The following is a 27,650-nucleotide window of genomic DNA, read 5'->3' as shown; positions in this document are numbered from 1 at the left end:
CTTAAAAGAGACTAAAACAGTTTGAAGGCACCTGGTAAGCCTGTAAGAAGTAGCTTACCCAGCACGGTGTGCTTCTCCTCCTCAGCGGACCTTTTGGGGGCTTTGGTGGGTAAGAAAGAGTCACTTTCATGGGTAGGAAGCAACTTTATTGGGCGAGTTACCCTTCTGTATCCAAACCCTATGCCTTGGGTAAGCTAAAGCACAGGCACCCTTGCATTCCAGAAATACGTTCGCCTCAACTCTTGCTGAGGTGCCAGGGTCCCGAGTGGTCCTGGTGGCTGTGGCTCAATCTCAGGCAATGAGCAGCTCAGCTCAGTTTCTCTCCTACCGTCTGCCGTCCTGGATATTTGCTTCCACGGGACTGAATGTACCTTGGCCTCTGGATATTGGCTGATCCCGAGCCCGCCAGTTAGTTACTCAATTCAGGATGAATACGAGGTGGAGGGCTGACCCTCCTTCCTGAAGCAATCGGGGCAGCCCTGGCCTGAGACAGTTCTCATGGAGCCCAATTAAGTCACTCATCTGGTGCACGGATGGGAAAGTGGTGCACCGTGTGCACCTCCCGTACATCAAACTTAAGGCTCTGCTTGGCCGCTAATGGCGAAGCAGAGGAGACACATGTCATGACACATCATGCTGGGTGTCTTTAGAAGGCAAGAACACTAAGTGGCAGAGGAAGACTCTGGGGGTAAGGAGGACGTATCATTCTTAAAAAGCCAACTGTTTCCTTGGTACACATTTCCATATGGGATAAGTCCACACTACATATGGATAGAGAGACGTGCGGAGAACCACAGACACCCACACGCTCTGCGCGGGGCCTGCCTGAGGCTTCCCCGTCACGGCCTTGCTTCCTCTGCCTCTGAGGTGACAGTTCGCAGTGTGCCAGGGAGAGGAGGGCTGTATAAACTGGGCCCCGACTGCTTGAGGCAACTGCCTTTTCCACTTACGTCAAACTCACAAGGCAGAATACATCCGGGAAAGCTCCGAAGTTTTGTGATGATTCACAGGCATCTGTGAGCGGTAGGTCCCCCGGGCAAAGCTGTAATGAAAACGGCAACAGGAGCGCCCTCTTCCTGACTCTCAGGCGTGACCCTGTGGCTCCGGATGCTTTGATTGCCATAAAACTAGCAAGAACATGGGAAAGGTCCAGTTTAAAAGCCAGAATATATTTTGCTGAAAATATGAATGTGTGTGTGCCTTCCAGAGACTGTGCTCCCTGAGGGAGACCCGCACAGTTCATTAGGACATAAACAGGAACAAGAGGTAAGGAAGGGCTTCACTTAGTAGAAAACTAGCAGCATCATTTGGCTCCCTGGGGACATCCCCCAGGGTCCTCATCAAGCAGCCTCTCCGCAGGGGGAGGGTCGTGCCTGGTCAGCACAGCTATAACTCATCCATCATGGCAAGCAGGTCATCGCCCTTGCTGGCGCTCCGCCTTGACTGGTCCAAGATCTCAAACTCCCCCATGATCCGAGCCAGCTCTTCGTTCGTCTGCTGGTCCTGTGAGAGAAATGAGAGGTGGAAGGGAATGAGGAGGATGTGTGGGCACCATGGCCTCTTTGTGCAGTTGGTAGTTAATTTTCCCACCACTGTGACGCATTTCAGTTCCTCACCTGTTTGTCAGAATAGGGACTACATTACGTGCGGATTAGAGAGGAGAAGGGAGGGCCTTTGAAGTTCAATGTTATTATAAGATGAGGAGGGGAATAAGATTTGACTTGTGTAATCTCCTGCACACACCTGAGTAGCTTGGATGTTGATAACTTCATAGAATAACTCTTCTGGCCTGGTTAGCGCTGCCTGTCTGCACAAGATGGTAGAGAAATGGGTCAAAGGTTAGGGTTTTCTCCCTGCTAGTGTGGCAAACTGGCCCTTGATAATTTGGCAACCTATTTTTTCTGCCTCAGCTTCTGCCCTTTCCATTCCACTTTCTACCCTGTACCCAACCAGTGCACCCTACACTCCAAGAAGTCCTTTTATGTCTCTGTGCCTTTGCACGTACTACTGCCAAGAACGTTTTTCCCCTTCCTCTGCTTGGCAAACTCCAAGACCCAGCTCGGTTGCCAACTCCTTCAATCCGCGGGCGCAAAGTCAGTCGCCGTGTCCCCCACTGGAGTGTTTATGACATGGCGCTCGAGTGACTTGTGCACGTGTTCGTGCTCCTACGACACTGGGGGTGCCTGAGGACAGGTCCCAGGTCTTTCGCTCCATCTGCGGGTCCCCACACGTACCACAGCACCTGCCACTTCAGGGGAGAGGGAAATAGAAGGCAACCCCCATCCCAAATATTTGGTTGTGAGGAGCATCACATGAGATCACGAAGGCAGAGGTGCTCTGTAAACTGTAAAGCGCTGTGTCAGTCTCAGTGAATTGCCACCACTATTGGTTCTGGGGGAGACTGATCCCAAAGATATCATGCTCCGACCTCCTTCCGGTTTACCAGTCTTTTGTTAACGTGATTATCTTGACTTCCAATTCTCTCATGGAGTTGTACTTTGCTAAATGAAACATTAGAACTGTTTTTTGAATGAATCCACAAAGTTCAGGCTATTTAATACTGGTGGATTCTTCTTTAACTAGGTTATTGAGTTTGCTGGGATTTCATTTGTGGTCTTTACATCTGTGTTTATAAGTGTCATTGGTTTATAACAGTCATTTTTCGGTTCTTATCACACTTAGGATTTTTATATAGGTCTTTAAAGAAACAGGCTGAAAACATACTCTTCCTCTTCGTCAGTGGTGAAGAGATTCAACCGGAATCCTGGCTCAGGGCCACTGGGTTTCTTAATCTCCATGCCTCCTATCAGCCTGGCCAAGAGATTCAGCTCTTCTTTAGCAAGAGGGTTTGGAGCAATGCTTTCCTGCAGGAACAATTTCATGATTTTTAGCCACATGAAGGAGATCACATTTTCTGCTGAGACCCCAGAGCCCTGGGGTGGTATTATATAACAAGGCAAAACGATAACAGTTTAAATTACTTCTGGGAAGGACTGGGTCCAAATGAAACATAGAAAACAGGCTTAACCAAGAGAGAAATAACCTCTGTCAGAGGCAGAGGCACTCTAACAAGGCACAAACCAGAGATTCTCAAGATGAGGGGAAGGCCCCAGGGACCCCCATTCTCCTCAAATTACCTTCCTCCTTGAAGGAGAACGTTGCTTCTCCTTCAGGCAATCTAGTTCCCCCAGCCTTTACAAGTAGGAGGCTCCAGGTCCAAGGGCACTCATTCCACGGGAGTGACCACACTGCGCTCAGGTGGTGCCCGTGCACAGTCCCTCCCCCCGTCCCCCCACCGAATCCCTTCCGTCCTGTGGCTTCCACTCACACTGCCTGGTCCCACTGCAGCCTTCCCCCCTCCTCCTAACCGGCTCTCTCTAACCCAGCCTTTCGCTGCTTTGCCTCTTGAATCAGGCCCCATGTCCCTGCCCAGGCGAATCTCTGACCACTGCTGCTATCACGTTATGATCTAGCCATGTGGGAGAGACGCTGCCTCCCCGCTTCCCCCAGCACTGTGCCTCTGGGTACCTTTGCTCATGCTGTCACCTGGGTTTGTATGCCTGTTTCTCCCTCTGGGCTATTTAGTATCTTCTTCACTCTACAGCCTCGCTTGAATGTCTCCTCCGCTGAAAAGCCTTCTTGTTCCCTGTCCCCCGCTCCCCGCCCCCCCTCCACAGGACATGTGTTCTGACACAGCTCTTTACTCAGAATGCTCAGCGAGCGTCTTTCGTCTTCCGCCGTGTTGTAGTTACTTGTTCCATCACCGTCTTTATAAGCCCCTTCAGGATGGGACCACATCTAAGCCAGCTCTGTGTCCTGGGAACCCAGCCCATAGACGTAGTTCAGTAAATGTTTACAGAATGACTGAATATTCCATGATTTGTCCTATAGCTAGCTGGTAGCTAGTTCAGTGAAAATTTGTACAACAGAATTCAGAGAAGCAAAAACCCCATTTTCAACTTAGCTTCCACATCATTACACAGGAAAGCATTTAAAAGGGATGTTTTAAGGATCAGAATACACACAAGTGCTAAACTCAGCAACCACAGACCTCGTGACACCGGTACAATGCTATTTCACATGTCCTGGTGTGTGGTTCCTGCTTAATTATGGTGGGAGCCAAGTTTAAAATTACCTAATTAGTCAGATCACTGGAAGTCTCCATGAGAAACTGTAATTAAAAACCTGTGTGATGGGGACTTCCCTGGTGGTACAGTGGTTAAGAATCCGCCTGCCAATGCAGGGGACACGGGTTTGAGCCCTGGTCCAGGAAGATCCCACATGCTGCGGAGCAACTAAGCCCGTGCGCCACAACTACTGAGCCTGCGCTCTAGAGCCCGTGAGCCACAACTACTGAGCCCACGTGCCGCAGCTACTGAAGTCCATGTGCCTAGAGCCCGTGCTCCACAACAAGAGAAGCCACCGCAATGAGAAGCCCATGCGCCTCAATGAAGAGTAGCCCCCGCTCGCTGCAACTAGAGAAAGCCTGTGCACAGCAATGAAGACCCAACGCAGCCATAAATAAATAAATAAACAAATACAATTTAAAAACAAAAAACCTGTGTACTGGTAAGGCGGAATGGAGAAGATTGCAAACAATGAGGGAAATGTTGGCCAGCTCTGAAATCTAGAGATCCCTCTCTCTCCCCGTCCAGACCCTTGTATCTAGAAATAAGCTATGAAGGTAAACAAGGGAGGCAGAAGCTTACCTGTGTCTGTGCAGCTAAGTTCTCTGATGCTCCAGACATATGGGTTTCCACGGGCCGGTTCACACTGTACCTGGTGGCAACAGAAAACCACAAAAACATTGTCCAGCCCTTTTACCCTGACTTCCTTCTAACTCGTAAATATAGTGCATAGTTTTTATTTTGAGGCATTAAAAAGTGTCCAGAAAGGTGCTGGGAATACAGAATACAACTAAGTGGGTGTCAACCACTCAAATTTTGCTTCTTCCCCAAACAAAATATCTGGGAAGCTGTGTGGAAATTTTTTCTCTGGCAAAATAATGTGTATCACTGAAAAAACATGATCGGTACGTGAAGGCCAGGCCCTTTTGGATCGCCACTGCAACAAAGGTTTTGGCTAGCTCTCTTGCATGGCTATTTAACATTATTTATCTTTTCAACTTGTTAAGTTACCTTATGTTGGGAAATCTGAGGTGCCCTTTGGAAACATCGGGGCTCTGCATGCTGTATATCTAAGGGGAAATTCCTCCAATTGTCAGCAGGGATTTTTCACAGCAGAAGTCAAGCTGGTTTTTTAAGTGAAGGGACCTCCGTTGGACTTGAATTCATTTGGGGAAGGAGGAATTTGCTTACATATTAGTTCCCAGTTTCAGGACTCGGTCTCCATAGAGTTCAAAAGACCCTTCTTTGGGGGCAGCGACATAGCTCCCGCCGTGCTTGAATTCTACCTTCCTCACTTCTTCGCCTTTGTTGTTGAACGTCCTACAATACAAAATAGGACGTGATGACGTGTTCTCCAAGCTTGGAGAGTCCCGGAGGCTTCTTTAATCTTGGTACTATGGGACCAAAGGGAATTCACGCACTGCTTCAAGAAAAAGATGCTGGTTGATATAATGATAGTAATATACTAATAATAATAATATTTATTGAGTACATGTTATGTGCCGGGTGCTGTGTAGCACTTTGGAGCATTACAGTATTATCTTATTCATCCTCACAGTAAACGTTCAATAGATGAAGAAATAAATCCTGGAGAACTGGGTGGTTTGTTTCAAGTGTCTGCGAGGTGACAAGCTGGGATTAAACCTCACCTCCTCACTGCTGTGCTCAACTGAAGAAAAGGAGGGGCCCCAGCAGGGCTACATTCTACGTGGTGGCCCACATACTGGTTTCCCAGCACCCCAAACATTGGTCTGACAATTACTGTTGAGAATTTACCTGATGAGTCCGGGAACTTTGGTTCCCCAGGGAAGAGGCCCAGACACTGGCAACACAAAGCGACCGTTGGAATTCTGAACTTTGTCCTTTAGAAATATGGACACCTGGAAAAAAAATACTTATTGTCATTTTTCTTGGTATATTTCCATAGACATATGCATTCTGAGGATGGAAAGTGTGTAATGGCTTAAGAATGCTACCTGAGAGAGAAAAACTCACCGTAACTAACACCTGCAGAGGTGTAGTGTTTTTACACAGAACTTCTTTGGCGCCACACATCAAATCTTCCAGGTGAGTAGTGCTACCCCCCTGCCTTAATGAGGAGGCTGAGGTTCACAGAGTGAAATGACTCGCCCAAAGAGAACAAAAAGAGACAGGACCAGGATTCAAAACCAAGGTTGACTCCAAATTCCACACCCATTCCTTGGTTCCTTGCAAACTTTCCATACAGCTGTGAGGCTTGAGCTATAAGAACCTCATTATCTCCGTTTTACAGATGAGGAATTGGTGGCTCAGAGGTTAAGACACTTCCTCTAGGCCAGCCAGCTCATAAGGGGCAGGGCTGAGGATTCAAGCCCTGGTGTTTCTGACGCCAAGCTCTCAGCTATGTGCTGGACCGGTGGATCCAGCTGGCATTAGAGTCTGAAGGTCTCCTCTGTGCCTGAAAACCCCACGTGATGCTTACTTCTACCCCTTGCTTTGTGCGCTCTGTATTCAGGTCTTGGGCAGGTTAAATCCCATCAAGATTGTAGCAGTTAATCAATTTTATTGGGGACTTCCCTGGCTGTCCAGTGGTTAGGACTCGGTGCTTTCACTGCTGTGGCCTGGGTTCAATCCCTGGTCGGGGAACTAAGATCCCGCAAGCTGTGCAGCACCGCCAAAAAATAAATGAATAAATAAATAAATCAGTTTTATTGGAGCTTAGCTTCCTCATCTGTAAAGTGAGATACATTTGAAGGTCCCTTGAAACTCTAAAATTCTACAAGATTACATTAGTAATATCATCAAGAATAAACATCTGTTGCATGCAAGGCAGTGAAAGCGCCAAGTGGTAAGGATTTGTATGCTGGCGGTCGGGCCTGCCAACGTTAGACTGCCCAGGCTCACAGCTCAGCTGGGTCTCTCCTTGGCTCGGGGTTTTTTGGTAAGTTACACCACCTTTCTCTTTGGTAAACTGGGGATAATAACAGAACCTATTCAATGGGTTAGTTGACCACTATGTCAGATGATGAACAAAAAGCACTCATCACAGAGCCTGACACATAGTAAGTGCTCAATAAGAGCTAACTAATATTCTCAGTATCACAGTCTAATTGGGCACAGGGCACAGCATAGAATGGAAAAACGACGACACTATAAAACACGATATGCTGAATGGAATATGCAGATGAGCCCACTGAGGAGAATGACCACAGGCAGAGGGGGTGGGTAGGTGCAACTGCGGGTTTGGAGCTGGGCCTGGAGGAGGAAGGTGGGTGTGAAGACACTTCAGAAGCAGAGATGGGCAGGCACAAGGCATGTTTTGGGGAAAATGTGTACACTGGGTTGGTTGGAAGGTTTGGCTTTAAGGAATTCTTAACCTTGAGATTCTGTGACCAAGGGATATGAATATAAGCATGGAGAAGGAAAATTTTGAGAGAGAAGTGAGACCATATGTAGGTACTGGACTCTCTGTTAGCTAATTCTAACAGGGTTGACTATATCATAGATCTGAAATGTACAAATTTAAGTGTGTTGACCTGAGAATCTGTCCTTGGCTGGATGGGACTTTGGGGTCTGCCTGCTTGCCCAGCCCCTCTGCTGGCCCTCAGCTGTAGGGGTGACTCTCCCGTGCCCTGTTCCTCTCACTCCACCCTTTTTATTCCGAGGTGATCTCATCTACACCCACGTGCCAGTATTCACCTCTGCGCTGATGGCTCCCAGATCTGGAGCTTCCACTCCGTCTTCCCCCCCGGGCATCTGACCCATCTACCCCATTGCCTATTAAACGTGTCCACCTGTGGGTTCCATGGGATGCACCTCCAATTCACCCTGCTCAGAACAGGGCTCAAGCTGTCTTCCCTAACCTGATCCCAGTGAATGACACCATCAGGTCACCAAGTCAGCAGTCTGAGTTCCCTGCCCACCACCTTCCCATGGCCCTTCAGTCGCCAAGCCCTGCCCACCTGGTGATCACTTCTGTGTCTGGCCCCTCCTCTCTACCCTGCTCCCTAGTGCAGACCTTCATCACCTCCAGCCTGGCCTCCACACTGGTCTCCCTGCCTGCGCTCTCCTCTGTGTTTCATCCATCCTCCACTTTGCTGTTAGAGAGACTCTTCTAAACTCCTATCTGACCGTGTCCCTCTCCTGCTTCGCTGGCTCTCTGCTGCCTGGCAGATAATGTCCAGTTGACCCTTGCTCCTCTCCGCAGCCACGCTCCTCCCTGAACCCTGTGTTCTCGCCATACTCGATTGCTTGCAGCCGGCCCCCCGCGCCAATTACACCAGGTGGTTACATGCCTGTGCCTTTACTGAGATGGTGTCCTCTTAACCCCTCCTCCTGTTTTCCCATGGTCCTGGTGAAAACCTATTTCTTTTCTTTTGTTCTTTCTTTTTGTGGCCACACCACATGGCTTGTGGGATCTTAGTTCCCCGACCAGGGATCAAATCCGAGCCCACTGCAGTGGAAGCATGGAGTCCTAACCATTGGACTGCCAGGGCCCCCAAACCTATTTCTTTTAAAAGCTATTGGATCCTCTATGAAGACTCCCTGATGCTCTTGGGTAGAGGTGGCCATGGCCCACGTTGTGTCCTCTCTCTTCACACTCTTCTGGGTCAGAACCAAACATACCCAAGGTACTTAGTGCACTTGCCCTTCTCTGATGAGGTCCTGAAGCCAGGACCCACGTTTCCTATGGAAAGAGGGAATGAAGGTCACGGAGCTGTGGGGCTGGAGTGCTGGATGAGACATCTCCATGAGCACCCACATTCCACAGGACGATGGTAGGAGTCAGGTGGCCAAGAGGAAGTGAGCCAGGGATGTAAATGCTTGGTGAATGTGGGTGAGTGGCTTGGCAGTCGGTTTCAGCAGTGAGGGATGAGTGCAGGGCTTTGGATGGTGTAATGGTTGCTGGACTGGCCTTACAAGAGGAGGGCTAACTTTGTGAGGGCAGGAAAATAATGATCGGAAGGTGAGGGGGAGAAGCTGGCAGAATGACTGACTCTGCTTCTCACATCCTGCCTGTGGATGAGGGAGAATGACCGGCCTCCTTCAGGTGGCCAGAAGACTTCGCACACCGTCTCTCTGCTGTACGCTGAGGATTCCCACATTTATGTCTCCAGCTTGGCGCTCTCCTCTGAGCTCCAGGATTAGGTATTCAACTACCTACTTGACTCTGCTACTGGGAGAGCAAATCCAATTTAAATAGAATTGATTATTTTTTCTACTCAAATACACTTCCCTTCAGCCCTTCCCCCACTCAGAAAACGGCACCAGCCACTTAGGAGTTTCTCTTTCTTCTTCTTCCCCTCATTCCCCACATCTAATCTCTTAGTAAATCTTACTGGCCCTGCCCCGAAGGTATATTCCATATGTGTCTCCACTGCTGGCACCTAATCCCAGTGCTTTCATTTTTACCTAGATTTTGTAACCGCTGTCCTACCTGTACCCTTGTCCCATTTAATTCATCTTCCAGACACAAGTCATGTTACCACTCACCTTAAGATGCTCCAGACCTCTGTTTTACTCTTATAATAAACTCCTTTACTAGGGTCTAAAGCTAAGTCAACTGGTAGGTAGGTACCAGTTTATTCATGACTGGCATCTCTTCTGATTAGTTAGTGCCCATGCTGCACAGGTGGTTAACTTTATTTTAAGTATCACCCCTGCCTAGATATGCTCCATCCTCATTGGCTTTCGCTCTGTCCAAGGAGCATATCATGCTTTTTCCTACCTAATGGCGTTTGAACCAGCTGTCCCTTCAGGTTAGATGCTCTCCCCTGAGATCTTTGTTATTACACTCTCAACTGAAATATCTGTCCTCAGAAAGGCTGTCCTTGCCTCTATCGTCTACGGATGTACCGTCCAGTAATGGTAGCTACCAGTTAAGCATGACTATTTAAATTTAAATTAAATCAGTAATTCAGTTTCTCTGTTGAACTAGCTATATTTCAAGTACTCAACAACCACATGTGGCTAGTGGCTCTCATATTGGATAGCACAGATACAGAACATTTCCATCACCGACAGGAAGCTCTGTTGGACAGTGCTGGTCTAAGGCAACATCCTGTCCCAGTTGCCTTCTATAACTTTACTGTATATGGCCACCTTCCTAAGAGTTATCAGAGCCATAACACGATTTACGTGTCCCCCTTGTCTCTACCTACTAGCACGGAACCTCCTCAGGGCAGGGCCTCTGCCTCGTTCACTTCTGTATCTCAGGACTGAAAACTGCCTGGTGTATTTGTTAGACGGCCTAGTTTTCCAGGGATGAACTGTTTCCAAGTGGAGTGGATAATGGAGTGGAGGTGTAAGGACCATGCTATGAAGAGGCGAAGATGGAGTTGTTTTCCAACAACTGGAAGAGGGGGAGTGCAGGAAGAAAGTCCATGATAGAAGACGCACGTGTGGGAAGGAGCATTCGGAACGGGGTGGGTGACCTGAGGGCCCACCTTTTAGGAGGCAACTCTGGAGGGGCTCTGGAGAGCTGAAGGGGGTTGGGACTGGAGATGGTTGTACATAACTGCTCACGACTCCAAATGGAATCGGTCTTCGTGCAGCCTCTGGGGCCTGGGGCACAGGTCAGCCCACTTCACGTTGTTTTGTGATATCACAGAAAGCTTTGGACATGAGGGTGAGGAGTCTTGCATTTGCTTTGGTTAAACAATGAGCAAGGGAGTTTTCGGAGCTGTGTTTTCTTGATTTAATTAGTTTTGCTAACAAAATCTAAAAGCTATGAAGGTTGTTTTGAGCACAGAGAGAATCTGTATAGGCAATCATAACTTGCAGCTGAGCAGAAATACCATTAAAGACCAGATTTGGAAAAGCAGCCGGATGTTACAGACCAGTGGCTGAGTAACGTCAGGATATGTGATTCCGATTTCTCTTGATGAACATTCTGATGTTTCATTGCCTGCCCATTTAGCAATTAAAGCTTAATGTATTTTGTGGTTTAATATATTTTAATGATTTTGTTATAGGCTTATTATTAGGAAAGTCTTTTTATCATAACGAATTTTATCTTGCCAGAACCGAGAAATCAATAGGCTGCTTATATTACTACAGTCCATAAACTAATGTCCAAATATGCAGTCTTGACAACCATATGATGCAGAGTTTTTAATCTTTAAAGCAATGCGAAACTTAATCTTATTTGTACTTTCATATTTTTAATTTTAATTGGTGACTATTACAGATCTTAATTTATATTGATGTTATTATTGCTCCATCCATAGCAAATGAAATTATTCATGGGGGTTAAAAATAAAATTGGCCTCAGCGTTGAAATCTATTTGTCTTTCCCTGTCCACAGGAGGGAAATAACAATCAGGTTCTAAGCATATTCTATTTCTTCTTTTTTTGAATTTTATTTTGTGAATATGTTACACATGCACATATACAAAATTTAACAGGTTCAAAGGGTGGGAATTCCCTGGCGGTCCAGTGGTTAGAACTCTGTGCTTCCAATGCAGGGGGCACAGGTTCGATCCCTGGCCGGGGAACTAAGATCCCACAAGCCGTGTGGCACGGCCGAAAAAAAAAAAAAGAAAAAAGGTTCAAAGGGTACACGAGGGAAAGTCAGTCTCTCTTGTATCCCTGTTCTCCATGCAGTTCCCCACTCCCAGGAGCCAACCACTGTGACCAGTTTCCTGTACATCCTTCCAGAAGCATTCTATAGTGTATACATATATATACAAGCAAATACATATATATTACATGTGATGGTTCACTTAATCCTCCTGAAAAACCCTAAATTAGGTACTATCATTTCCACTTTTCAGATGACGAAACTAAGGCGCCAGGGAAGTAACTTGCCCAAGGTCATGGAGCTGCGCTGTAGGTGGGACTCAAGCACAGGAGTGCCTGACTCCCGAGCCTGGGCTCATTTTGCTGTATCACCCACCCTCCCATACCAGCGTGTTAAATTCTGGGAAGGAACAAAGTCCTGTGCCAGAGAGACAGGCCCCAAATTCAGAAGCTCAGAAATGTGTTTTTCAAAGTTAGGGTGTGGAACTGTCTGGAGGAGGCAGGGTCAACTGGGAGGCGAGAGCCAACAAGAAGTATGAAGGCCTGAGCTGGGCTGGTGGCGACAGGAATGGAAAGGAGGGCGTGGAGAGTGAAAAGGCAGACTCGATGGGCCATAGAAGCAATTAGAAGATCAGAGAAGGGAAATCAAAGGTGTGATGCTCTGATTCTGAGGGAGCGAGTGAGGGAATGGTGGCGCCCTGAAAAGAAACCGGAAGTTGGGCAGGACTTGAATTGTGGAGACTAGTTTAGCTACAGACATTAGGTTGTGGGCATGGGGGAGTGTCTCCCCAAGCGGGTGGAGATGTGGGTCTGGACGGCAGGGCTGGGGCAAGGGTTGGGTAGAGGTTAGATGTAGGAGTCATAGGTGGAAGGGTCAGTCGGCAGCCAAAGTGGGGAGGAAAGCGATTCCTCACGAGCAGGGGGTGGGTAGAGGCAGAAGGGGGAAGGTTTGGAGACAGCAGGAGGGGGAGGAAAGAGTGAAAGACAGAGAGATGGGAGAGGTAAGGGAAGGCCAGGACGGTATGGTGCCAGGAAACTCCATGAAAGGCGACAGTTTCATGCAGCAGGAGGGCAGCCTCCTGACAGCTCAGACACTGGAGAAGTCAAGATGATAAAGACTTGAGAAAAGGTTTTGGAATTGAGATCAGGCTGGTGGCCTGGGAAAGCAAGGGAAGAAGCCACATTTTAAAGAAACACATAAGGTAACTGGGAGGGAATGGTGGCATCACTGTCTTCCTTGGTCCATTGAAAAACTGCTGAGATTTGCTATGAGCATGGAGCCAAACACCGAGGATGTTGCTAACTGGGCAGAATCCCAGCCTTATCTGCCCTGAAGACTTGCACCCTGTCTCCCCAGGACAGCAGCGGCAGGGTGCTCCCAGGCCGCCGACTCACTCACCCTGATGTGCAGGTCCTGGAAGAAGATAAGGAGCGTCTGCCGGATCAGCTGGAACTCCCCCGCAGAGAGACTCCCGTATATCTGCGGAGGCAAAGCAGATAGAGGCATTCCACTTTCAGAAGTGAGATGGAAAGTGCGGACAGGCGGGGGTGGGTGGGTGCCCAGGGATGGGAGCCAGAGAGCAAGGAGAGGACTCAGCTGCTGGGCAGGCGGGGCAGGAGGGCCAGCACTGCACCCTCGCCTGAGGGACAAGCCCCACGGTGGCACACCGAGCAGCGTGCACTTTACCTCCCCCGTTCCCCAAGATTCTATAGAACATCCACCACCAACTCCCCTTCAGAAAAGTTAGGGGAGAACAGCTATGCTCTGTATCATTGCTTCCCCAATTATGAAGGCAACAGTGAGAGGGTATAAGATGATAATGTCTCTTGTGTTTCCAAAACGGATACCTGTAGATTTTGAGAGTTTTCTGGGAGAGGCAGGTTTTGTCATTCCTCACCCTGTTCTCTTTGTCATAGAATCTGCCTGTCCTTAACAGAGGAATGAGAACGAGTATTGGGGCTGAGAGGTGATAAACTGACGATACGCTTACTTCAGTCAGCTGCTGGAAAGTCTCATCCACTTGATGCAGGATGGTTGGGGAGTCTCGGATGAATCCCTTGATGGCATCTAAATGATTGAAAGTGACCAGCAACACATCCTTGGGACGAGGACACAGCAATACTTGATATTTGAAAGCCATTGTCATCAGGTCATAGAGCTGCCAACCCATACATGAATAAAAGAAATAGGACCATAAAGGCAGACATCAGAACCTCAAACGATGATTCAGGCGGCACTTACCGGAAACCAATTCTGGGCTTATCATGCAGCTCAGTGACCATATCTAGTCATCACTCAAACCAAGACACTGTTGAGAGTAAAAAGGGGTGATAGTAATAATTAAGCTGGGACAACAGGAGTAAACCAGGATATTCCTGGGCAAACCAGGATTTCTGGCCAGCTTACATGTATTGTTGATGGACCACACGTGAAACAGTACGGGCAGCTGGGGGGCCCTGGACAAGGTGCTGGACGTGGAGAATGAAAACCCAAATTCAAGCCCTCCTTGCTGCTGACTTGTTGGATGGCCCTGGCCAAGTCTCTTCGCCTCTCTAAGCCTGAGTTTTCTCATGCGTAAAAAATATTCCTGGGACTCCCCTGGAGTCCAATGCAGGGGACACGGGTTTGATCCCTGGTTGGGGAACTAAGATCCCACATGCCACGGGGCAACTAAGCCTGCACGCCAGATCTACTGAGTCCGTGCACTCTAGAGCCCATGTGCCACAACTAGAGAGCCCGTGCGCCACAACTACTGAGCCCGTGCGCCACAACTACTGAGCCCGTGCGCTCTGGAGCCTGTGCGTCACAACTAGAGAGCCCATGTGCTGCAACTACCGAGCCCGTGTGCTCTGGAGCCTGCACGCCACAACCAGAGAGCCCAGACACTGCAACTACTGAGCCCGCACGCTCTGGAGCCCGTGCACCGCAACTGCTGAGCTCGTGCGCTCTAGAGCCACAACTAGAGAGAAGCCCGCGTGCTGCAACGAAGATCCTACATGCCGCAACTAAGACCCAATACAGCCAAATAAATAAATAAATATTAAAAAAAATACTCCCTAATTTCCCAACAGAACAGCTGAGAGGAGTAAATGAGAAAACACATGTGAAAGTGGCAAGAATGAAGTTCCACGACTGTATGAGATGAAAAATGAAACTTAGTAAGAGATCAACAAGCCCCAAGTATGGTATGACCACCCGTGAAGATCAGAGGTGAGACACTGGTGAGGACCAAAGTGGTCACGATAGGCTTTGTGGAAGAACTGGGCCTGCTACAGACTCAAGGCAAGGTTCCAGCTGGCTGAGGGAGGGGAAAGGCACTCTAGTGGAGGGGAACAGCATGCGTGAGGGTCTGGAGGCAGCCATAGCCATGCTATTTTCCTGGGAGAAAGAGTAGAGCAGCCTGACTGGAGGGGATGGTTTGTGTTCGGGGTGGTGGGAAATAAAGGTGGGTACGGCAAGGTTGGAGTATTAGAGGTTTTAGAAAGATGGACAAGATAATTTAGACTAGATGTGGTAGGAATTAGGGGGCTACTGAAATGCTCTGTGCTGATGTGATAAAAGTAGTAATTAAGTGAGATTGGTGACTCTGGCCATGATGAGATGCGAGAGAAGGGAGAGACTGGAGTGGGGAGGATTAGCTGGTGCCTGGCTCCTAAGAGGGTGGCAATAACATCTACTGATTGTATGAATGAAAAAAATTTTGTTGGAGTGACCCAGATGGAAGGCCTGGAATAAAGATGGTGGGGATGGATAAGGAAGGGAAAAGAAGAGCATGTGACCCTCAGGAGGAAAGCTGTCAGTACATGGTGCTCGCCTGACTGGATTCAGGAGACGATCTGAGCGCTGTCCAAAAGGACCACAGCATTTCCAACTTAGTGCCTGGGAGATACATGATGCTACGATGGAGGCAGGGAGTTTGGGAGAGAAGGTATGGACACATCTGAGGTGGGCTTGGGAATTAAACTACAGCCACCTGGGTGCTGTGCGAGCACGTGGATATGCATGGCCTCAACTGATCCCCTTTAATTTCACAAGAACTCTATGAGGTACGTATTATCCCAAGTTTAAAAATGAAGAAGCTTGCTAATTTCACATAGCTGGTACTTAGTAGTAGGGTGAGATTTGAAACTAAAGACGGTCAGATCCTGAAGCACGTGCTAGAACCCTCTACACGATCCCCTTTCTCCAACATGCAGATGAACATCTCGCTCAGAAGGTGGCATACGGCAGGAGCAGCCTGGTGTGTGCGTTTGTGTGTGTGTGTGCGTGAGTGCGTGCGTGTGTGAGTGTGCGTGTGCGTGTGTGTGTGTGCGTGCGTGTGTGTGTGTGTGTGTGCGCGCGCACGTGCGCACACACGCAGGTGTGTCTGATACTGGAGATGTAGATTTAAGACTCTCCATCATCATCATCAAACATTAAGTACCTGGGACGTCCCTGGTGGTGCACTGGTTAAGAATCCACCTGCCAATGCAGGGGACATGGGTTCGATCCCTGGTCCAGGAAGATCCCACATGCCGCGGACCAACTAAGCCCGTGAGCCACAACTACTGAAGCCTGTGCGCCTAGAGCCTGTGCTCTGCAACAAGAGAAGCCACCGCAGTGAGAAGCCTGCACACCGCAACGAAGAGGAGCCCCTGCTCGCCGCATCTAGAGAAAGGCCACACGCAGCATCTAGAGAAAGCCCGCACACAGCAACGAAGACCCAGCGCACCCATAAATAAACAAATAAATAAATTTATAAAAACCAAAAAACATTAAATACCTGTTGTGTACAGGGCACTGTGCTAGGAATAAAGGATAAAAACAGGTATAGGATGAAGAAGTGAAAGTTCAGATGAGTTATTCAGTCAATTGCGTCTCAAAGCTATTGGTAGAAAGAAGACTTGACCCCAGGGTTTTTTATTCCAAGTTCTGTGTCCTTTCTCAGTGGAAACCTAAACTTTCTTAAAGGCAGAGGGAGAGGAACAAGCAGAGAAGAGAAGATACCGAACATTTATCGAACATCTATGTGCCAGGCCTTCTTGTGTCATTATTATCTACGTTTCTCACTTAATCTTCCCACTAACTGATGAAGTAGCTATTATTATCCCCATTTTATAGATGAGAAAACGGAGGCTCAGGGAAAGCAAGTAACTTTCTAAAGGTAAGTGGCAGAAGGTAAGAGGGCATAGTTAAAGGCAGTCTGTCTCTCTGAGGTTTCCAGGTACCAGCAATGAGACAGTGCTGATTTTTGCACACCTAGCACCCACTGTCAGTCCTCATGATTTATAAAAATTCACATAATGAAGGGACTTGAAAAGGAATTACTATTATCATTATTTTAAAAACTAACTGAAGTCCATGTATTATTCAGATTTTATTAGTTTACCCTAGTGTCTTATTTCTGTTCCAGGATCACACATTATATTTAGTCATCATGTCTCCTTAGGCTCCTTTTGGCTGTGACAGTTTCTCTGGCTTTCCTTGTTTTTGGTGGCCTTGACAGCTTTGACGACTGGTCAGGTATTTTGTAACATGACCCCCGAATGGTATTTGTCTGATGTTTTTTTCTTGATCAGCCTGGGGTTGTGGGTTTTTGGGAGGAAGATCACAGAGTCAAAGTGTTATCCTCATCACATCATATCAGGGTACCACCACATGGCTTATCACTGTTGATGTTATCACCTGGTTGAGGTAATATTTGCCATGTTTTTCCACTGAGAAGTTAGCTGTTTTCCCCCTCCTTTCCATACTGTCTTCTTTGGAAGGAAGTCACCAAGTGCAGCCACATTCAAGCAGTGGGGAGTTATGCTCTCTATTCCTGAGGGCAGAGTATCTATATAAGTGTTTGGAATTCTTATGAACAGGAGATTTATCTATTCTCTGCCATTATTTATTTGGAACTATTCCTTTTAAAATCAGAGTACCCAAAAATTGGTTTCGCAAAGAAACAGATATGTATATATTATAAATATTGGGTTGGCCAAAAAGTTCGTTTGGGTTTTTCCGTAACATCTTACATCTTTACATCTTCCGTAACATCTTTGGGAAAAACCCCAACGAACTTTCTGACCAACCCCATAAAGACTGAGCAGTTTTGAATTTGCTTTAAAAAAAAATGCCTGGTTTGCAGAGCTGAGCTTTGTTAAGGAAGAAGCAGAATTAAAGCTTTTAGGGTTGGGTGCTTGTATTGGGTTAAGGTGTTCCTAAACATGGACATGCAAATCAGCACACTCTTTGGGTGACACAATGGAATAAACAACACAGGGGTTGGTGCAGATGACTTCTGAGGTCCTTCCCCACTTGAAACTCAAGAACAACCCATGTTTACATGTGCCTGTCTTTTGCCGGGCACCACTGCATACGTCATCTCATTTGATTCCAGTCTGTGATCGTCCACAAGAAATGCAGCCCAGGGGACAGAGGCAGCTGTCTGCTCACCTTATCCATGCTGGCCTGGTTTAGTCTCATGATGGAGGCGTGAGCCAGGCGGTCGTAGACTGTCCTCAGGGCCTTTTTGGAGTAGAGCTCTTGGGGTTTGAACAATTCCTCCATAAACTTTCGATTGAACATGGTTGAGATGATGTCATTCAGAACTGTAGAGACAAGAGAAGATGCAGCTGAACAAGGTACTGGCGGAAGCTTTATTCAGGAAATGCTCCCTGTGTATGAATGGAATGGAGGAGCCGGGCCTATGTAGGGTGGGGATGTGGATGTGTTTGGTGAGATCTGCTCCCTGGGGAGAAACCACACAGGTGTCCCAGTAGAAAGCAGGGTCAGGAGTGCTTTATGAGACCATCTCAGGGCAAACATACATGTGACAATGTACAAATACGCTGTGCTTCAACGGTCACAAACCACTTTTACATACATTATCTCACTTGGTGATAGGGGATAAGTTTCTTCTTTCTTTAAAATAGATTCCTATTAGAATCTTTAAAAAAGATTCTTTTAGATGAGAGCTCTACCTTAAAATGATAAACAGCATCATGCTGTTTTGTTTGTTTAGCAAGTTTATAACATTTTTACTTAAAATTAAATTTTATAAAAATGGGACCTCTAATGGTAATTGACTCTTTTTTGTTTTGCAAAACAGTTTACAAAAATAGACAAGTCTACCCACTGGTTAGAGATTAAAACTTTTCTAATGTTTCTATAAGATGTGTACTTCAGATAAACATTTTAGGATGCCTTAATTTCTATATATGATTTATAATATTGATATTATACTGTAGTGATATGTCTCATACTGTTGTTCAGATGGAAAATGTCCATACGGTGAGAATAAAAGGTCCTAAGGCATGTGCACACCAAAGTTTCTACAATTCTAGTTTTTCATTCACTCATTCATTTAGATATTTTGTGCTACTCAAATAACATTAGTTGAGGGCTAGGAAAACCCTTTGGTGCAAGAAATAAGAATGGGTATGGTTGAACACAGATTATTCTTAATTAAGCCAGATATATTCCTGCCTAAAGGTGAGGGTACATGGATGCTGAGACTATACATTCATAGTAATTAAAATTTGAAAGAAAACTTGTTACTTAACATAATTATACAAAATCAATTATCAAACATGGGTGATTATTGCTGAAAGATACAGACGCCTCTTTCTCTTGCCACACAGAGGACACACCAGGTGACTGGCTGTGGCCTTGTATCTTAGAGAGTGAAGGCAAGGTCATGATTTCGGGCACCCTCTCAACCTGTAAGTAACTGATAGACGTACACTGAGGGCTCAGGCCAGCATTTTAAAGTATCTCAAAGGGCAGTTTTGGGGAGAAGCGGGGAGCTGAGGGCTAGTCGTACTTAAATCTTAAATGGAAGGGCTACAGAGAGAGGGGAGAGGGAGAAGGGAAACACCTCCCTCCCCACTCCCCCCACAAGACACAAAAGAACGAACTGACTCTGACTCCATCCGGAAGTGTTGAACTCACACTTGACCTTTGGATTTTACTCTATACTCCATCCCATTAGTGAGGAAGAATCACATCCATTACCAACACAGGGCATCCCTCACACTGGACAGTTCCAACCCGGGGCAGCTTACCCTCGGTGTGCACTAACATTTCCCCATTGTCTCCCTAGAGACAGATGAACTCTTCTGGGTTTGCCTCAAGCACAGCCTTTTGCCTTTGACCTAACCAAGCAAGGACCTGCAATAAATTGGGCTTTCTGACATTTTTCTTACCACAGCCTATATAACATGTAGAATTTGCAAGGAAATAGCTACAAATGGAAAGACACGTATAAAGCCTCAGAGGAGAGAATCTGAAGAATTTTCCATAGGTGTATGTAGGCCAGGGAGGAGTGCCAAAGAGGAAGAATTCAAGTTAAAGAATCACACCAGCTCTGATTATGTTCACGCTTACAAAGAGCTCCCATTCCCCTAGGGGCTGAAATATGTCCCTAGGGTCTTTGAGCCTTTAGCAGAACCTAGGAAATTAGCTTAGACTCAAATAAATCAGCTCTAAAGGAAAGACAATCCCAAGGTGATTGTTAGCCACTCTGGCAAAGTAAAAAGCAAAATGAAGCCTTTCCCCCGGGGGGAAGTGAACAAGCTATGTATCACCATGGCTCCTTGCAAGAGAACTTCCAGAAAGTTCTCCTGCTGGAAAGAGAGCACAACAGGCCCTGCCCCTGTGGGCAGAGCACTGAACACAAATGTCCCCAAGAGGAAATGGCAGTTTTACTGTTGGGTCCGGGCACCCAGAGTGCCCACCTTTCACTTAATTCTTTGGGGGCACAAATTAACATGCTTATATCTCACAGTGTGCTTCACCTGGCACTTGGTTGACGTGGGCCTGCTGAGTACCAGACACTGAGATGAACAGCAGGGCACAAAGAGGAAGTAAACTTTGTCCTTGCCCAAGAGTAGCAGCCCGCACCGTATTCAAGTTAAACCTGAGAAATAGTTTTAACCCGATCTGTCAGTTGGTGCCGGTGTTGGTTTCTGGCACTCTCACGAGCTCTGCATACTTTCATGAGGCAGGAATGTGCTAGCAGCCAGATTTCATCAGGAGACTAAAGCCAGGGAGTGGGGTGGTTTTTCACAGGTGCACTGGAAGGGTCAACAACTGAGTTCTTCACATAACAGGCTTCTAATACCGGGGTCAGATTATGAAGTCAGGTTCTGCTTATTATTTTTGGACGCTTAAGTTAAGATAAATTCCAGTGATTCAATTACTTACATGAAGAGTCTTCAAAATCCATGCTTCTGCCGTGCATCAAGAGGTGGGCCAAAAATTGCTCAAGAGAAGTGGTGAAAGATGGTTGTGAAATATCATAAAAGAGTATCAACCACTTCGATTGGGCTTTTCTTCGAGCCTGGCCTGATGAAATAATTCTCTTGATGAAAGCAACTGAGTTTTTATCAGCTACCTCTGCTGTAAATTTTATTGTTTATGGGAACATACAACTTGGAACCAAGGATAAAACAGAGAAGCTACTACTTCTGGATGATTACCATGTTTTGAAGCCTTATTATGTTCCAAGTACTGGGCTTAGAACTTTCCATGCATTATCTCATTTAAACCCCAGGACAGCTCTGAATTATTATCCAATTCTGTCAAGGGGGAAAACTGAGTTTTAGAAAGATTAAAGTCCAAGATGACACAGCAGACGGTGGACTTGAAATTAGAATGGGGTTGTTTGATTTTAATGCTTGTGCTCTTAAATATTATATACATTATCTCCTCAGCATACTTGGTGCGGGGAGAGCACTTAAAATATCGAGGACGTTGGCTATGACGTGCATAAACTATACCCAAATGTCAAATGATGGAAGATATTTGTGACAGTTAAAGGTGAGAAAGGCTAAGGTTTTATTCTGAGGAATAGACAGCTTTTTCAGGTTTGCTGCTAGTTGTAGGTGAAGAGGAAACTGAAGATTTGGCATGATAAGGCCATAGTGCGTGCGTGTCATGCCTTCTGCACGCAATCCCGGCGGCCATGCAGCAATAGGCTTCCATTTTTCTCGGTTGTTCAACAGATATCTCCGTGTGCTAAGCAGAACAGCTCTTAGGCTACACGATGCTATCACAGAATTGTTTTAAGGATGACTAAATAGGACGGTCTATCCAGAAATATAGCTACTGCTCCAGCTATCCTTGCAAAGCTTGGAACTGATGAAAAGGGACAAATACCTCAGGTGCAATACGGTCCTTTGGCCAATGTTTCCTTGGTTTTCATCTTCCACTCTGTATTTAGTTAAGTAAAAGATTCAAATGTATAACCGATGTCTCAGCTAAAGAGAAACTCACACCTATTCTTTTATTTGGAAATATTTAGAGTGGTCCCACTTTAAGCCCCGCTGATGAAGGACTGGGTGAACCTGTGGATGCAGACTGATACATGCAGCCCCGAAATAGCATACCTCGTTTTCTGTCCACCTCTGTCCATTCATCTACATGAAGCATATAAAAAGAAAACGCCAGTTCATGAAGCAAGAACGTTACTTTCAATGAGGCTTTAAAAATACCAATTCCAGTTACCTGGCTTATGAAACTTTAGTTTTCATGTTTGCATTAACGTTTAATGCAAATGCTCTGCCTTCCATTTGAAACTCTTAAAAAGGATGATGGTTAAACAACAAGTTCCAAAAAAGCCCTAGGGGGGCTGTTATCTTACAGAGGGTGGCTTAGGAGGAGAGGAAGCTCAGGAGGACTAGCTACCCTGGGGTTTATCTTGAAAGGCTCAAGAAGTCATCCCCTCTAACACTCTGAAAATACACATCATTCAATACAAGGCTTTTAAAAACACTAACTTCCACAAGGACGAATAACCCCAAGAACAGGGAGAGAAAGGATCTTCTTTCTTCACAACCAGATTTTCTTATTACTGTAAGATTTTGCTTTCTAGAGTACAGACAGAACTGCTCAAATTAAAAAAACTTGAGATGTGAATTAATAGGGAAAAAAGTCTATTTGTTTCTGATTTACTTTTTATAGAGAGAGGCGTGACTTCCATGTGAAAAGAGGGAAATAACGATGTACAGAAAGCTCCTGAGGACAAAGGGAGTCAGGGAGATGCCAAGAAGAGACCAAATAAGGAAAAATGTACTTGGCTAGAGAAACCTGTGAGAATCAAGACCCTTTATGGGTTGAGACCTGGCTCTACCACTTACTAGCTAGATAACTTCAAACAGCTTGTTTAACCTCAGTTTCTTCATCTGTGAAAGGGGGATGATAACTGCACCTACCTTGTAGGGTTGTTGTGGGGATGAAACAGACACATCAGGCACTTAGCTGGCTTCTCTCCTAATTCTGCTTTCTCTACTGCAGAACTTTGGACACCACCCATAAAGGATGGTGATTTTTTTTTCCTTAATTTTTTGGGAGAGATTACAATCTAGAGAAACCACCCACAGATAAACAGAGCTCCACACACATCCACATTTCAAAAACATTTTGTATTTTGGTGTAGTTTGGAAACATTTGCACTAGATTGTTTGAGAGGTGATTTCTGAGGTTATAAGCAAAGCATATATGTGCCTTCAGTACACAATACTAACAGCTTCGAAGAGATTGGCCTGAAAGCACAGCCAGTGCCATGTCCTAACTAACTGCAAAGGGTTCCCATTGCAATGTCAGACTCCGCTGGGAAAATTCATCATCTTTCTCCCACAAGAGTCACAGGGTTTAGGAGAGAAAACACTGGGGAAGCAGCACCAAGAGTCTGGCCTTCTTAAAGCAGATGCTGGCTTCTTTGGCACAATGTCCGCATCTTCTATCATTTCGTGGCATTTATTTTACAGGCGGTCTTGCCTGATAGGCTCGTGGGAATTCAGAGAGATAGAGCTGCAACCCTCCTGAAGGTGTGTTTGGGAACAGAGGGGCTGCCAGGGGCTCACCTACCCTAAGGGACAGTGATTACCTGCTGCTGACAAAACAGAACTGGCTAACACATGCCCAGGGCTACCAGGCACTCCCGCAGGCAGTGACAATCAGCTCCAGCAGAGGTCTCTGTCGTGCTGTGTGCTCCTGGCCCACTTCCTCCTGAGGATCGGGGAAGGTAAAGGATGCCCTGTTTTTCTATTATTTCTCCAGACGACTTGTTTGTGACAATTCCACTTTACTTATATTTGGAGTGGGAGGTAGGCCCAAGGATATCCAGAGCTGCCTGTTAAACTGGAACTAGAAAAATAAAAACAGAACCTCACGGCATTCGGTTGCTCAGTACTACGCTGTGATCTGCGCATCTTGGGAAAATCACTTCATGGCCCCATGCCTCAGTTTCCCCTTGTCAGCTGAGGAACGTAGACAAAACGTAAGAGGGTCTTACTGATGAGTATCTTTAAGAGGGTGGGAGTGAGGCGAAGGCAGCTTTTATTATTCTCGCGATTGCTTAAACATGGGACCGCATTCAATATGCAACACTCAAAAGTTGCCCCACAGAGAGAGCACTTCCTTTCTGTTGAATTCTAAACTAGAGGCTGCACTGTGGGGAAGAACTGCAAGATCTGCACTGGCCTTGTGGGAGCAGGATGGCCTCCAGGAGACCAATTAGTTGTATAAGGCAGTGAAAACATCTAGAAGAAATACGATTTCCATTCAAAGCTTCAATGAGGACTAGTTTACCGTGTCTGGTGTTTTATAGGCCTCTGTGCAGGGGCATTTGTCACAGAGGCCCCTGCTCCTGCAGCTACGCCAACTCTAAGTGGTGGAAGAGATGAGTGTTTCTCGATGTTTTGAATCCCGCACTCTCTGCCCTGCTTTCTCGCTCTGTCTTCTGCAGGTCCTCATCAACTAACTACTTTCTGTCATTTCTTTTACAAAATCAGTGGTTATACTGTATTTTTTTTTCAAACCTCTCTGTCTCCTCCCAATCTTCCAGTCCCCTCCCTACCCCACTCCCCCCTCAAAGATTCTGACACAGTCCCCTCGGGTATGGAAGTACAGGGCAGCAGTTAAGGATACGGGTGAAGAGTATGAGCTCTGGAGTCCGATGACCTGGGTTTAAATCCTTTACTCTTCCTCTTACCAGCTATGTAACCTTGGGCAAATTAGCCTACTTTCTCCATCTGTAAAATGGGGACAGGACTATTACCTATATGATAAGATAGTTGTGGGGATTAAGGTGTTCAGAGACGTCTATGGTACATGGTAAGTGCTTAATAAATGTTTTTTGGGGCTTCCCTCGTGGCGCAGTGGTTAAGAATCCGCCTGCCAATGCAGGGGACACCGGTTCGAGCCCTGGTCCGGGTAGATCCCACATGCCGTGGAGCAACTAAGCCTGTGTGCCACAACTACTGAGCCTGCGCTCTAGAGCCCGTGTGCCACAACTACTGAGCCCATGCACCTAGAGCCCGTGCTCTGCAACGAGAAGCCACCGCAATTAGAAGCCCGCGCACTGCAATGAAGAGTAGCCCCCGCTCGCCGCAACTAGAGAAAGCCCGCGTGCAGCAACGAAGCCCCAATGCAGTCAAAAAAATAAAATAAATAAATTAAAAAAAATGTTTGTTGTTGTTGTATTAGGAAGACATATCCCCCAGGTTTAGAATCAGTTACTGGACAGACTGATCAAAAGCCCTACCTCCAGTGAATGTGCAGAAGGGCTGCATCAGGCTCCACCCAGCATCTCACATGGCATCTGACACTCAACCCAACTGTGGAAGGAATGAGTGAAGGTGAATTATGAAAGGTGGCTGAAACTCCCTGAAGCTGTATCTAGCAAACCCAGAAGGACTGCAGCTCCTGAACACAAAGGAAGCCAGTCCCCTAGTATTCACAGGGTCTTGCCCAGACTGCCTCCTGAAAGACTGCACCTGCTACTCATTGGGTTAAACGTGTTAAATACATGACCTCATTCGATCGTTACAAATTCATTGTAAAGTGCATATTATTATTCCCCTTTTATGGAGAAAGAAACAGGCTTATAGAGGTTACACTCCAAGGTCGCACAACTAGTTAAATGGCAAAATTGGAATTGGGACCCATATCTGTATGACTCCAGAGAGCATGCTCTTAATTGCTAATTTACACTGCCTTCCAAGATGTAGACTACCAGTCCAAGAACTACCTGTCAGCTCACTAGTGCCAATAGCCCAGATGAAATCACATAACATAGCGCCAAGGAAAACAGAACCCTTTTGAGGAAGAAATGGCAATGTCATACAAAACAGCAGTTCAACAAACATTTACCAAGCACTGATTTATTCTGTTGCAGGCATTATGCTAGGTGCTGGAATACAAAGATGAATAAGACAATCACATGGGGGAGACAGACGCATATACAGACCATTTCAGTATAATGTGGCCAGCGATAAGGTAGAGAGGGACACACTGGGGTGCTATGGGAGTATGCACAGGCCCTTTCCCATGCGGAGATGAGAGGGAGATGGTTCTTAAGCTGAATAATGCAGGATGCAAGGGGATAACTAGCATGGAAATGGGAGGTGTGGGGTAGAATGGGAATTACTAGCATGCAAACACGAATGAACACGCTTTAAATGGAGACCTACAAGCAGTTTGGTATTAAGATACACAGTAGGAGGCAGGCAGTGGTGAAAGGTGGGACTGCAGAGGTGGACAGAGGTCAGATCAGGAAGGGCCCTGAAATGTCCTGCCAAGGACTTGGCTTCCATCCAGAGAGCAGTGGAAAGCTGACAAAGGGTTTCAAGTAGCAGGAAGTGTGGAAGGATTTGCAGTTTAGAAAGCTCACTGGCAGCAGCGTACAGAATGAATGGAGGAGGTATGCTATAGGGAGTTCTTTTATCTCTTTATGCATGGACTTGGACTCAGTTGCACAGATACAGTAGTGAATATCTGAATATATATGCTTAACATCTGAATTTGTATGTTTAACATCAATAGAGCATACAGAAACTGTTGGATAGAATAAATGTTTTAACCAGCGGCTATGTCAGTTACCTTTGTACCAACTTTTCTTCCTCTACCTTGAAATATAATATCTCCTTCATAGTTAATCCAGGAAACTTGGTGAAAACAGTTGTTGGTTGGGAAGAGGGGGAAAAAGGGAGAGAAAAGGGGTGGCAGAGAGTTCTGGGTGGACATTCCTCTGGGGTTAGATGTGCTGTGCACGGGAGGCACATTTTGCACTTTAGAAGCTCTCATATCATTACTTCCACAATTGCATTCTCTCCAAACAATTGTGAAGGGAAAAGATTTACAACTTGTCTTCTATTTTCTTATTTATCTATGTTACTTCAGAACCTCACCTTTCGAGAAATAGCTTCTGAACTTAGCAAGACTGGCCTCCAGTTTATGAAGGAGGATACCACACAGAGGAATGGAGGCTCAGAAGCTTCCCTGGGGGGAAAGAAGATGCTCGGACTAGCAGAGTGTGTCGCCAGGTGGTGGGCCACTGGGACTCCCACATTTGGGAGGGACCGGTTGTCAAGAGAGATTGGGAAATCATCTCCAATTTAAGGGGATGAGTAAATGGCGGGGGGGGGGGGTCAGGTTCCCTAATAATATCCAACGGGGGTATTAAATCCCTCCGCGGTGAAACTATCTTTTGGGGACTTTGCTCATGAGAGCTCTGCCTGGATGGAGCTGTGGGTTGTGAAAGAGGTCCATGGCTACGAGAGAGCAGGGTGCAGGGGTGTTGGTCAGTCTGTAAAGGGGCCTGGCTGGGGAGCTCTAGCTGCGAGAGCGGGGGCGGGGGCTGGCTGTGCGGGCCTGGTCCCTCTCACCTTTTCGGGCCTTGTCTCCCGGGATGTTCTGGGCTCGCAGCCGCTGATCCAGGATGTAAAGCATCTCCCCACCCAGGTTCAAGAAGAGCAGCGGTAGCGTCCGCACCGACATGGTGTCGGAAGCGAACGCAGCTGGTACAGAGCCCGGAGGTTTGGTAGCCGGAGGCCTGGAGGCCCGTCAGACGCATCCTCGAAGCCCGGTTGCTAGGCAACACGGCGGACGGCAAAGAAGAGCCAATCAACTGGCCGCTTGTTGGGAGGAGCCAGGGGGCGGACGCGTATTGGGCGGGGCGGCGAAGACCTACAGGGTAGATTGGTCCGAGCCGGAGGTGGGTGCGGCTTGGGCCTTAGGCACGCAGCGCCTGTTTTGAGTTTCTTGAGCCCCGA

At 46.8% G+C, this 27,650-nt stretch overlaps 1 protein-coding gene across 2 annotated transcripts; it reads right to left on the bottom strand.

Moving 5' to 3' along the window:
* Positions 1-172: 172 nt before the first annotated feature.
* OSCP1 (organic solute carrier partner 1) lies at positions 173-27,385 on the bottom strand (the record flags this gene model as incomplete). 2 transcript variants are annotated; one of them, XM_082675867.1, is made up of 11 exons in its annotated part: positions 173-1,503; positions 1,744-1,807; positions 2,725-2,864; positions 4,710-4,779; positions 5,319-5,447; positions 5,904-6,007; positions 13,027-13,107; positions 13,619-13,786; positions 18,049-18,203; positions 21,984-22,013; positions 27,264-27,375. In XM_082675867.1, 11 exons carry the CDS (start codon positions 27,373-27,375, stop codon positions 1,387-1,389), a joined length of 1,170 nt encoding a protein of 389 aa, XP_082531993.1. In that variant the 3' UTR covers positions 173-1,386. The 2 variants fall into 2 exon arrangements, with proteins under 2 accessions (XP_082531993.1, XP_082531992.1); XM_082675866.1 differs by lacking the exon at positions 21,984-22,013 and having other exon boundaries at positions 27,264-27,385.
* Positions 27,386-27,650: the final 265 nt, after the last annotated feature.

The sequence above is a fragment of the Grampus griseus genome, assembly GCF_964374135.1.
Source record: "Grampus griseus genome assembly, chromosome: 1".
Taxonomy (NCBI): Eukaryota; Metazoa; Chordata; class Mammalia; order Artiodactyla; family Delphinidae; genus Grampus; species Grampus griseus.
Note: the sequence above shows the minus strand (reverse complement) of the source record. Positions and strands in the feature narration are given on the sequence as shown.